We start from the raw sequence: 13,586 nt of genomic DNA, 5'->3' as shown, positions 1-13,586 counted from the left end.
ACATTCTTTCGTTATCGTATCGGGTTTAAATGTTTGTAAATTCGTACCAAGCCGCACGAATTTCTAACGGTTCATCGTGACGATATTCTTCCCGAGATATATATATATATATATATGTGTGTGTGTGTGTATACAATTCGACCTGAGTAACAGCGTGATTTAATCACACAGGTAACAGCACGGCAATCGGACGATTCCATCGTGGCGTTATAGCCGTGTTATCTTCCCAGTCCTATTAGGAGGCTCCTCGAAAACAGACGTTCCGTATCTACAGCGCGTTCGACTGTAATTCGTCACACAATGGATCGTGATGGATCCTCCCGGAGGCTGGACAGTCACTGTTTAATCCAATTACAATGGTGCCGTAACTCGATTGAACCGCTAGTGTAAACGAATACTGCCACGATACTTGTACTTAGCCGTGTTATACTTCCCGATACGATGTTTGCTAGCCCGCATCCGGCCGACCTCGGGACGTGGTAAGCGTGTGGATCCACGCTATCATCCGCATTGTATATCGAACATCGAACGGGTATGGAGTCCCGGTGCCGAAGCTCAATCCCAATTCTCGAAGTTTCGAGATTCGAAAGAGTTCTCGGGCAATCGGAACTTCGAGAAATAAAATCGAACGAGCCGTTACCGAAGTTTCGATTCAACGGGGCCAGCTAACCGGAAAGTTGGGTAAAAAACGCGAGGAGCGGGCATCGATTGTTTAATTTCTCTTTCTCTTTCTCTCTTTCCACCTTTTCGTTTTTCCACTCGTACTTGTGTTCCTCGTTTCTCTCTCTTTCTCTCTCTTTCTCTTAAATTTAATTTAATTTCAATCAGAATGAGAATATAATCGGTCCAACTTAGAACCAACTTTTCGTTTCGCCGGAGAACTTTTTCCGTGAGCGTGAACGTGAACGTGTTGGTGAGCGAAGAGCGAATAATTAGGTAAGTCTAAAATATCCGATTCGAAACGAAGTTGTAAGAAACCTTGGAGAAAGAAAAGAAGAGGAAAGATACGTTTTAATTCGATCAATAAGCGAGAAATTTTGATCAAAGTGTGAAAATTTGGATTGCAGAGGAATCGAAAGAAAGATGTAATGAGTCTCAATTTCAATTGAGACGAAAAATCGATTTTTGCATTGAAGTAGAATCGACAGAATTTTGATTGAAGTTTTATTGTTTCAAGATACGAAGATAGGAACAGCGATAAAGAACAGTTGTTAATTTGGAATTTAAAGCAAAGCAAGAATATCGAGATGAATAACATTCAGATTCGAACGAATTTTGTTCGAATCGAATTTAATAAAAGCAATAATAACGATGTTTAATTATCTGAAAATTTAAACGAGAGATTTTATCGATATTTATATTATATAGTGATTATAGCGAAAAGAGAGAAAAAAGAGAGAAAAATTTACCATTTTTTCCAGATTTATTAATTCGTTCTCTCTCATTCAATGTATTCAATATATTTATGGAATTTCTATTCAACGAGAACAATCAAGAACGTATCGCGAAAAGTCTTTTGTATATTGTGTACGTTATAAAGGCACGCTCTCGTCACGGTTCGAAACGAGCTTTTACGAGATTTTTTGCAAACGTGTCATAATTGTTGGTTTGCACAATTCAACTAGTGGAGCTTCAAACGAAACGAATCAATAAAGATTTGCGTTCACGAGCCCATTCATTTTCGATTCATTTCATCAAAACGTATCGAGATTGAAATATTTTTTCGGATTATTCGATACTTCCTTCCCTACCGTGCGTGCGCTGGATTATTTGTCATCACCAGTGAAATAGTTAAAAATGGAGGGAAAAATCTCGTCGATTCGTGTTTGCGTAATTGATCGGATATCCATATTGATATTCGAGATTGATAATTAGCGTCCAAATAGTTTTTCATTTATTTGTTTGGTTACGTGACAGAGTGACCCTCCTCCCCCTCCCCATTGAAATTCCCGGCCAAACCTTCTATGTCTTTTAGTTATTTCAAATATGTCGCGTATTTTGCCTTTATCGTTCGAATTTTATAAACGGAATTTGATGAAATATTCGTTCGTGGTGAAACGTTTTCGATTCATTTTTGCGAATTCACTTTTTTTTTTTTTTTTTTTTTATTCGAAAAACGTACCGATTCATTATTATTTGTATTTCACGATTATTCGTCAATTCTTTTGAACGTGCACGGATTAATTCATATTTTTCATATTCATTCGCACGAAAGAAGAATATAATCGGAACGATTTATTATCAGGAAAAAAAAAAAATAATCGAGTTGAAGGAAAACATTCGTAAATTCTGTAGCTAATAGTAATTGTTTACACAGTTTATTGTAATGTCAATTATATACAAATTTAAAATTACGTCCACAGTGCTTCTACGCTGACACACCATCTCCTTACTCGACACAAGTGCAATTACAATCGGATTTCTCCTTTTTTTTTCGTCGTTTCAAACACCAGCAAAAAAAATTTTCGCCACAAACGACTCGATGAATCACTAAAGTTTAATTATTCATTATTATTTACAGTCTAAACCCATCCTGTTCTCATACGGTACGTCCAAGTGCTTCTTAGAACGTTTTTAAAAAAAAAAAAAAAAAAAAAAAAAAAGAAAAGAAAATGGAGTTAAAAACGACACATTTCCTCATTTTATTTCTGTTCGAACCGCGACTGTACACACTTTTTTCGAAACGATCAAAGCATTCGCATTTCGTATTGACTCGCGTCTCAATTGTTTTTTTTCTTTGGCAGTATGTTGTTGCGTAGTTTTAACGACGAATCGAGTGAGGTGATCGCGAAAGATTTCTTCAATCTTTATTTTTTTCCATTTTCGGTTCGGTAAAAAAAGGCTTTACGGCGCCGTGTTCAATTCGAGATCTCAGTTGCATCGTGTCATCGTGGCCCTTTATCTTCCTTCCTTTCTTCTCCCCTTTTCTTTTTTTTTAACTCTTGTATGTTCCTTTATTGAGCATCTAGGCCGATCGACACTACTTCCAGCTCCTTGAATTTCGCCACACGAGCTCATTTCCCGTGGCAGTGACAGAGCGTAGACGATCGATTCGAGAGGCTCTGCTTCTTTCTCTCCCGAGAAGGTACCTCGACTAATTTAACAAAATAAGAATGGAAGTCCGGTGGACAGCTGGAAGTGCCGTCGATGATGCAAGCGGATCTTACTCGAAGTTCTAACGCTTCTAACGGAGGAATGAATCGAACGCACGAGCCATTGGGCCGAGTGGGAATCCGGAATTCGATGGAAATACGAAGACGAGAGAACTTCGTCCTCGAAAGAATAGATCTATGAAACAACAACATTGGCCCGGACTCGTACGCGGATTCTTTCCATCGAGGGTGCAAATGTTGGAAACGGAATGCATATTTCATCGCATCGGTCGTAATTAGATATCGTTGATCGGTTGAACAGAATAAATTCGATGAAGTTCAATTCCTTGATCGGAAAGAAGGAAGAAATTCTTTGGAATATATAAATAATAGTTACAAAAAGAGGCTGATTCGAGAAATAATCGTTTTGAAAGGTCGATGATCGGCGGGAAACGATTCTCGATTGTTTCCTCGAGGATCGAAAGATTTCTACTTAAGGTATCGTTATTACAATATCGAAGACTATGCGATTTTTCGGCAGTTGGTCGTACGTGTTCCTCTCCTCTTTGTCTCACGGAATAGAAGTAGAAAAGGATAACGGGTCAGACGCTTTCACACGTGTCTCTCTCTCTCTATTATACACTCGCGAGATTTTAGATTTTAGTCGTGAACGATTTCATCGAAAGGATTCGGATCGGTCGATCGCCAACGAACACCATCGAACGTACGTTCCTGAAGACTCGAGAAGAATCTTGGAGAAGATACTCGATTTCCATGTCCGTTCGTCCCTGTTCCTCGCGCGAGAATCATCATAGAAATCCCAAAGTATCCCAGAAGTATTCGCGGCGAATGTATTTTCGATGTATTTATTCTTCCTTCTCCGTAAACTCCGTTAACTTCACGACAAGGCTCCTTCGAATAACAAGCTTTTCTTCAAACGCCAACGATCACATTCAACCCCTTCGAATCCACGAGCAAACGGTGCATCTGAAAATGCAAGGAGCACCTCGTTGGAAACCGATCCGAAACTTGACGCGAATCGTGAATCGTTCGTAAGAGTTGAGCCGCACTCACGAGGTGCTCGTGGAGTCAAACCCTCAACTCGTCCATCACCTGCTGCTGATGATTGTGCCCCTTCTTCAACGTCCCCGTCCCACCACTCATCGCCATGCTCTCCTGCTGCAATTGGTTAGGGCTTATGATGAGGTTCTGCCCCGGCTTGCCCGGCTTCGTGTTCTTGGGCGGTGGGGGTGGCATGGGCACGTGGCACGTGTTGTTCTGCAGATCGGCGAATTCGGGGGGCGGGATGTGTTGGATGTGATGCCTCTCGGCCGTCTTCGTGTCCAGATCACCGCAAATATTGTTGGGCATCTGTCCGTTCTCTTGACGTTTCTTGGAACAATTGTGCTGGTTGCTCTTGTCGCGTTGGTAATAGACACCGGCGAAAATAAGGACGTTGAGAATGAGCAGGCTGCAACCGATCGCTATCGTCACGCTGAGGGCCGTCGAGTAAGCGGCGAAACCGTCCTCCGGCTGGACCGTCGAGTCCTCGAACGTTAACTCGCTGGGTGTCGCTGTCGAGAAGTTGTGACCTCTTTCGGCCAGGGTCACTTCCGCCGTTGTCATCCTGGTCGTCGTTGGCACCCTCTGGATGAACCTGGGCGGCACCTTCAACGCGCAAATTCGCAAATTAGAAACTCTGTCGAATACTCGCCCGGAACGAAGATGTAAGAGAGAGAGAGAGAGAGAGAGAGAGAGAGAGAGAGAGAGAGGATACCTGTTCAGTGTCGAGAAGATGATGCGATCTAGGAACGTCGTCGGAGCCAGGCTTATGGAGGTCGGGGACCAGGTTCAACCAAAACGAGAGTCTGTGTGCCCTGTAGTGGTTCTTCAGTTTCGACTTGAGCTCTGGAAACACGGATGAAGTCTCAGTCAGGTCAGAGAGAGAGAGAGAGAGAGAAAGAGAGTGGCGCTTTTTTAGAGAGAACGAGGGAGCAAGTGCGACTCGTACTCGCGCGATAACCTCAAAAGGCAGCCTTTCCACGGGAACCTTTTCATATTAACAGCAGGGTAATTAATTATTGTCGCGTGATAATCTTACAGAGAGAGGAAGAAAGAGAGAGAGAAAGAGAGAGAGAGAGAGAGAAGACAGCTTCGTTAGCCAGTGCGGCTCAAAGTTGCAGCACTCGGTCGACGAGTGTGGAACGGTATACGGAGTCAGACAGTTGCCTCCGAGGGCCGGCTATGCGTCGACTTTTCTACTTGCGGCCACACGACGTGGCATAGTTTGAGCCGCGCTGCGCTCCACCACTCCGACTTCCGTGGCGAACATTCCACCGAGACTGCGCCGATTCCCTGTACCACGTCGTCGACTCTATTTTCCTTTCGCTCTCTCGTTATACATCACAGGCAATCTCACGGAGTCTAGACTTTTGTCTAAAATCGGACTTTAATCCCGAAAGGAGATACGAAAACCGAAAAGATCCTTTCTTTCTGGTTTTTCGATTTTTCTCAAAGAATAACTTTTCTCTGAATTTTTCTTACGCGGCGTACACAACGGATATTCGAATTTGCCTACTTTTTATCTTTATAAAAGAATTATGAAACGAAAACGAGGGAGTATATATAGAAGGGGAAACGGACGAGGATCGAGCTAGTTAACAAGTCACTTCGCAAGGAATTTTCAAAGAAATGTTTTGAAAGAAAAGGAAAGAAGAAAAGAAGAAGAAGAAGAAGAAGAAAAAGTGATTTATGTCCATTCCGGGAAGAATTCTTATTCTCGTCCAGCGATGAGAACGAGAATTATGCAAATAAATTTTCGCTAATCCTCTTAGTTACACGTACGAGATGCGTGGCAGCTCTGCAAGACTACGTTCATTATACACGTTTCACGGGCTAATCGGATTAAATAATAGTTTCCATCTCGAAACGGAACGCGGAGATTTCACCGAATGGAGGAAACGACCTGCTCCAAAACTCCTTCCTTCCTTCCCTCCCTTTTTCTCTTTTTTTCATTCATTCCATTCGGCAGTTTTCCGGAGAGGATCGAATCTCCTTAACGAGAAACGTTTACTCCGCCTCTGAACGGTTAATGCCCCGAGATTCAAGCTGACGCGGAATCGTGAAAACTGAGGCTAATTGGAAACTCTAGCAAGCCGAGATTACGAGAGGAAATTAGAATGCATGGGAATCGAATATTTTTTTCTAAGGTAGCGAAATTTTCCTGGTCAAAATTTCCAATTGTCTCGTATAAAATAACTCTCTCAGCACCGTTATAATCACCTGAATGGAAAAATCGAGACGATTCTTGATATCGATATCGAAAAATTTTCACTCGCAACAACGAAGAATCTTTTTTTGTTTCAATGGAGATGAACGAACGAACGAACGAACGTCTTCGATCCTCTTAAAATATAATCGCGAGCGTTACAATCACCTGAATGGAAAAATCGAGACGATTCTTGATATCGAAAAATTTTCACTCGTAACAACGAAGAATCTTTCTTTATTTCAATCAAGATGAACGAACGAACGAACGAACGTCTTCGACCCTCTTAAAATATTATCGACGAACCTCTGACTGAAAAGTTTAAGGGAAAACTCGATTTCGAGCAAACTCACCTATGCTCAGATACTTTTTGTGCACCGTCTCGTAAGCGATCCAATCGATGTTCTTCAACTTCGTTCTCTCGGGTCTCATCGGTCCGACGTCCGGCGTTCCCTCGTTCGGATTCCTGCCGACGTTACACACACCTATTGTTGATTCCTCTTTTTCGACGCGCCCACGTACAGGCAAATTTCAACTTCGTTTCACCACTCACCCTGTGCGCGCGAAATTCGTCAGGTAGAGTATCACGCTCTCCGATAAAGCCATCTCCGCCCTCGTGTAGTTCTTCGGCCAATGAGACAGGCCGCCTACCAACGGCGCCCCGAAAAAATATGGAAGATCCTCCCCGTGGATGCAGCCTGGTTTCTGCAAATCAAAAATAGTAAGTAAGAAAGAAAGAGTACATTTAATCAAGGGAATAGGAACAAATTATTAGTTATATAGATGTGGATCGTGCCGATGCCTTTCTTCTACTATGCTTGGCTCACTGTCTCGCGTCCAGTGATTCTCAACTCACGCATAAATGTACAAGATACGAGTCGCATTTTTATATGTATATATATATATATAAATATAAAGTCAACGAAAAATGTTACGAGTGAAATTGAGAGTGAAATTAAAAAGTTGATTGAAAATTTTGAACGATCAGTAAATCCAAATTGCAAAGGTATCGATGGTATTTTAATACGACATGGAATTGTCGTATTTCAAATTGAACAGAAAGAATTTGAGAGCATGGAAAAATGGAGAGGAAGGAATATGTGCTCGACTAGCCTGGTTTCTCGAGATTATTCTGGTTCCACGACTTGACCATGAAAGAAGCTCGATCGCTGCTCTTTGGAAACGGTTTCGAACCGCGCACGATCGTTTCGAGATTTTCGAGATGAGAAGAAACGTTTCCTATTTTCCATTTTTCCTCTCCTTCTCGCGGCAACCATAATTCGCGATCCCTTGGAAAATACAATTTTTCTCGTTTCACTTCGAACAATCTCAAGATTTCTTTGGCATTATTTTTATTACGGATAAAATAAATTTAATGGACGTAGTATCGTAGTAATTAATTTTGATCGAAGAGAGAGAGAGAGAGAACACGAGGTGGTAATACAATTAAAAAGAATCGCGGAAACAGTATCGTTATAAAGTAGGAGCATCATGCTCGCGTGACAAATAGGGTGAGCTCGGGGCGAGATGAGAACATTAAAGAAAAAGTAGCCTGCGAGGACGTGAAATATAGCTTAATTAAGGCGTTTTAATATCAGGTATTTATAATATTTATCTTTCAATCTGCTTCGACGAAATTCTCTCATGAAACTTGGTAATTATGCAATCTCGAACCCTCGGGCGAGATCATGAATCAGGATAAAGTAACAACGAGAGGAAAAAAAAAAAAGGAGCAAGGATAAAATGCAACGAGGGAAAATTCAAGTTAAAAGTTTACATTTAAAGCAGTGACGTACGAATACTTTTTAAAAAACGTTCTTTCCTTCGATTCAATTTTCGTGCAACGCGTACAAAGATATTAAACGATTTTCCGCTACATTCGAATGCGGATATTCAATTTGCACGATTTGTTCGTTCGAAAAAAAAAACGATTATCCTCGACATCGTCGATCCTGCTGGTTTTCCCTTGATCGGATCCATTTTTTTGAGTCAAGAGTTGTTCGCGGAAGGGGAAAATAAAGACGAGTCGAGTTCGGGTATCGAAAAGTGAAAAAGTTGCAGGTTCGAAAGTTCCCTTTGAGCTTGCCTCCAGTAATGGAGACCTTGTGCATCTTTTGTGGCCCCTCCGCTCCTAATATTTTCCTTATCGATTCCTTTGCGAGTCTTTGTCGCTCGTTGGAAATCATGTAGCTCGTTGCACTCCACCGGAACGGTTGCTTCTGCTTATTTTCAATTTTCTGACGAAACGACTCCCCGCGTTACGTTCCGCGCACAAAAGGAATTGTCAAACGTTATTGAACACCGTCCTTGCGCAATCTGTGCGCAACGAAAGATTTTTCTTTTCAAACAATCGGTTAAAATATTTATATTGAAAATATTTCTCGAAAATGGAGAGTGAAATTTATCGATCAGTCGAATTCTAGTAGTTCTAACGATTCAATTTCACGATTTTTCAGTTAACCGTCAACCGTTCGCTTTCGAACATATTCCGATTAAAAGACACCAGTGATTTTAAATTGATTCGTCCGAAGCAGCGAAGATTGCGATGATGAAGACAGCACGAGTCACACGAAGGAGCACAATAGTGTATAAGCAAGTACGTATTAGTTCTGAGGAACTTTTAATCAATTTTTAACGATTTACAAATCTCTTCTTGTATAAATAGCATCGAGGATCAAACATGGTTATCGTATATACCGGATATCAATCACGAAATCTCTCGTCGTAACATCTACTCCAACTTTATACAAGTTGTGGATGCCATCTTCCATCGAACTATCGGATGAACTTTCATCTTCACGGTGAGAAGATCTCGAGATGTCCTTGAGCGACAGTTTGTCAAACACGTATGCTCACCGATATTCTTCATCGGTCCACGAAGATACGCGTAGATCGCATCGCGTGTGATCTTCTTCAACGTGTTCTCCATTCGTTTCCTCCGTTCGTTATCACGATTTTCGAAGGAAATCAGCTACTTTTATTTATTTATTTATTTATTTTTTTTACAAAATCTTATCTTCCCTCGTAAACTCGTTATTATATAATTTCACATCCCCTTTCTTCTCCAGCGTTTCCACCGCTGCTTAATTATGACTCGAAACACCGGTTACCTTTACTTCTCGTCCCTGCTTTTCATCGTTGCCCGCCGCTCTTTCGTATTTTTTTCGTCCATTTTAATTACGAATCGCCATTGTTTGTTGCCTCTCTCAACGGAATTTCACTCGGATTTAATTTTATTTTTACTTTCCCTTTTCCTTTCCTTCTCCACGCGCCCTTCCCTCTCACGAATCTCCCCCTTTCCCACTCTTCCTTTCTTTCCATCTCTCTCGAGGTGTAATCGATACAGTCCGACTTCTCGTTCGCCGCGATGGACGCCGACGAACCCGCCACGAAAACGAATCAGGGCAAACATTCGTATCTGTTCGAGAGAGCTCCATGGAAGCTTCCCGCGTTTTCCGCGCGGGAATTTTAGAGTGGAATTTTTATAACGGACATTTCTCTCCTTTTCCCCGTATGATTTGTTTCTCCTTTTCTCTCGAGAACGGGAGGGATCTCGAATTTTTCCCCTCCCTCCCCTCGTTGAATTCGATATTACAGGTCGCGGGAATCGATATCAGTTCTATTGTAAATTCTCCGTTTCCACGATCCTCAATACGCAGCTTTCATTTCCCTCCACAACTTTCTTCGTCTTCTCTCTTCGGCCCCTCTCTCTCTCTCTCTCTCTCTCTCTCACGTTTTTTCATTTTGCATACGAATACACCATACCACCACCCAATCCACCCTGACAACAACCACGTCCTTGCTGAATTTGCAATTTTTATGCGAATATTCCTGTATACGTGGATACGTGAAATTTTTTTTCCCCGAGGATATTGGATTAATATTTCTCTCTCTCTCTCTCTCTGTCATTTTATAGCAAAAATGACGAGTATATATTATATTTTCTCTTATCTACGATTAACAGCCGATGCTTTTCGACGTATGCCTCCGAATTTTCATTTTAAATTCTGAAATGCGCGATGCGATGGTATTTATAGCGATGGACAGATATCGCGCGTAACGAAGAAAGGCAAACATTTTTTCGATTCGGATTACGCGATTGTATCAGGAGGCGTTAATGCTTCTCTCCACGGTTGTTGCACGAACAATGGAGTGGAGCACGATCAACCGAATTAAACGCGATCAAACCTGCTTTTTGATGTCCTTTCTTCTCGCAAGAAGACAGGATAACGGTTTTGTCGCGTTTCTTTCTCTCCCTCTCCCTCCCCCTTTTTTCCCTTGTTCTGTGGAAAGTTCGTTCCATTTAACGGTCGGTTTTCGTTCGAGTAAAAGCAATTTCAGAAAGGATCATCAGATACCTGATAAAGCTTTCGGTTATAGCCGTAATATTTCGCTTTTTCGATTTCTTTTCCCTTTCAACGAATGGATTTACTCGTTTTACTCGTCGAAGTTTTGAAAATGTTGTTACCTCGATTCGTTTCAGAGCAATTTTTGCGATCTTTAATTTCAAAAATTTGAATACACAACGATCGTTAACGACAATGGGATTAACGATGAAATTTCAAACTTGGACAGAAGAACGTCAGATTACATTTGCGCGACTTTGGATCGAACGATTCAATTAAAATCAGGGATTTAATTTTTTCCAATTAGCTCGTATCTTTATTTAGAAATCTTGTGACGATAAGCTTTATCGTTATTGTGTTATCGTTGCTCTTTCAAGCCTGTCAAGTTTTCTTCTCGCGTATTATTCTCGTATTTTCTCACTTCGCTCTTTTTTCCCTTTAATTTCTTTTTTTTTTTTCCCTACACAATAATAATCTGCAACGCGGAAAGGTTTTTTCCACTGTGTAAGGTCGAACCGAATTCTTCGACGGAAACACCGCCTTTTTTCAATTCGGAAAACTTTTACATCCGTGCCGCGTAAAAATTTATTTTCTTGACGGAAGTTAATTTAAAAGTTCGTGGAAAAATCTTGAATTTCCTCCTTTCGATAAAATTTTTTCAATTTATCGTCGATCCCGTTTTCTAAAAATGGTAAAAATAAAATCCTCGCTCGGTAGAATCTCAGCACGGCTATTAATATTCACGAGTGAAATATTTAATGATGTTTGGTCGGCGATTCTAAAATCAATGGAGAGAAGTGCAGGGATTCGCGGCCTCCGGTTTTCACAATTTTCACCGATTACTCGAACGATAACTCGGTGAATCGCGAATTATAAATGCAAATTGTCCGTCGTACCGGCGAACCGAATTTATTAATTATTCGATATGGAAATCTATTAACGAATTATCGATCATTTCAAACATTCAATTTCAATATTAATGGTCAATTATTTTCTCTCCCTTTTTTTTTTTTTCTTTTCTTTTTCTCCTCCTGTTTTCCAACTTGCCGATGTTCGATTTTCATAGAAGAATAATCATCAGGGGGAAAAGCTTCCGGGGGAGAAAGGACAATTGTTGTTCAATGGCGAAATGTTTCGAGCGAAAAAATGATCGAAGAATTTCTTGAAAACTTTAAATTCATCCACTCGATCGACTTTTCCCCTTCTACCCCTGTTTCTCGATTCTCTTTCTCGTTCCTCGCTTCCCTTTCTTAAACTTTTTTTTTAACCTTTTAAAATAATCTTTCCACGGAAGCGAAACGCCAAACCTCTCTTCGATCAACATCCGTTCTCGATTCGGAAAATGACTAGGTCTTTAAAAAACTCGAAAACTTTAACCGTGTTTCTCAGAAAGGGGAGGGAAATCTTCAGCAAGATCGAAAGGACGAACAGTAACGATTACGAAACTCGTCCATATAAAACGATACTTTTTTTTATTATAAGCATCTTATCTATCTTAAATCCAAGATTTATTTTATAATATTTGTTCAATCCCATCTTTTTTATCCATCAATTTTATTTCACCCAACCAAACGATGATTAAAAATATTTAGCGCGATTTATAAACGAAAAATTCATAAGGAAAAAGTTTTAATTGGATCGCATTAATAATAAGATAATTAAGATGGGATTAACAAGCGGTTAACAACTGTATATATTTTTTCACTCGCGTAACTTGGAATTTTCCAAACATATTTCTTCACACTCGCAATGCGACCCTTTAAGCGGTTTGTATACACGCGCAATTGGCAAACGGAAGTTTAATCTCAATTCCGCTGCCACTCTGTCTTTGCACAGTCCGCGCTTTGACGGCGACGCTTTACACAGAGCTTTCCCTCTTTACAAACTCGGCGTACCCACACCCACGTATCCACCCGCGTACAGAGTAACAGAAATTTTTCGCAGCGAAGGAACGTAATCCGCCTTTGCTATGCCCTTTTAAAAAGAAAAGAAAAAAAACCTTGGATCCACCTTACCGCGGAGAGAGAGGGGAAAGTATATAATACTCTTTCAAAACGTTCTCTATTCGCAATTTAAAATTAGGTTTTTTTTTTCTTCTTCTTCTTTTTTTTTTTTTTTTTTTTTAAATTATTCAAACGACTCCCCTCAATGGAACGATCCTCCCGGGGTGTGTAACATCGGAATTGATGGATCGAATCGAATTGTAGGAGCTCTAATAACGGATGTAACGGATTTCGAGCCGATTTCGTTGAATATTAATCTTTTCCCGCTCGTAACTCTCCCTTCCTCCTCCCTCTCGCGTTTACCAGAAACGAAACCCATGAGTGAGCATGGAGGGGAGGAGGGGGGATCCGTCGTAGTAATGAATAACGGCCGCACGCTTCTATTGAATTTCGATTCTACTTTTTAAACGTTCTCTCGCGTTACATTCATATGAACACGTTTCGTTTAACAATTTCGATTCATCCGATCGTATGTCATGAATTTTTTCTTATATATATATATACCTCAATATTCGCGTAGCATTCATCCGTCCGACCAGCGCGCCCCTTTTCTACTCGCGAGCCACTTTCATCGATCTACATTTATTCATTTTCCTTTTTTCAAACTCATATTTCGCGAATAACATGTGATTTCTTCTTTCTTTTGGATAATAAAATCTTTTGGATAATTTCCGATAATAATAATCCAGGAAAAGATTATTATTATTATTATTATTATTATTTCTTTTTTTAAGGATATAATCGTATAAATTACTTTTTAAACGAAAATAATTGCGCGATAAAAGATTCTGAAATAAAAGATTCTGAAACAAACGTTTCTTTTATCTTTATCTAAAAATAATAAAAAACGAATCCACGCTTAATTAATCGATCCTTT

The 13,586-nt window shown here is 40.4% G+C and overlaps 1 protein-coding gene across 1 annotated transcript in view; it reads right to left on the bottom strand.

Moving 5' to 3' along the window:
• Nucleotides 1–2,365: 2,365 nt before the first annotated feature.
• LOC122713460 (neuroligin-4, Y-linked) overlaps nucleotides 2,366–13,586 on the bottom strand; it is a 252,666-nt gene continuing 241,445 nt past the window's right edge. Inside the window, exons 8-11 of the mRNA XM_043933929.1 lie at nucleotides 6,914–7,065; nucleotides 6,714–6,826; nucleotides 4,870–5,000; nucleotides 2,366–4,760 (exon numbers count right to left, since the gene is read on the bottom strand). Of these exons, the coding sequence (XP_043789864.1) occupies nucleotides 4,182–4,760; nucleotides 4,870–5,000; nucleotides 6,714–6,826; nucleotides 6,914–7,065 (975 nt within the window). The 3' untranslated portion in view covers nucleotides 2,366–4,181. The remainder of the gene's footprint in view (nucleotides 4,761–4,869; nucleotides 5,001–6,713; nucleotides 6,827–6,913; nucleotides 7,066–13,586) is intronic.

The sequence above is a fragment of the Apis laboriosa genome, unplaced genomic scaffold (genome assembly GCF_014066325.1).
Source record: "Apis laboriosa isolate Shangri-la unplaced genomic scaffold, ASM1406632v1 scaffold23_cov150, whole genome shotgun sequence".
In the NCBI taxonomy this organism is placed as follows: Eukaryota; Metazoa; Arthropoda; class Insecta; order Hymenoptera; family Apidae; genus Apis; species Apis laboriosa.
The sequence above is the reverse complement of the archived record's forward strand: the minus strand, read 5'-3'. Positions and strand labels throughout refer to the sequence as shown.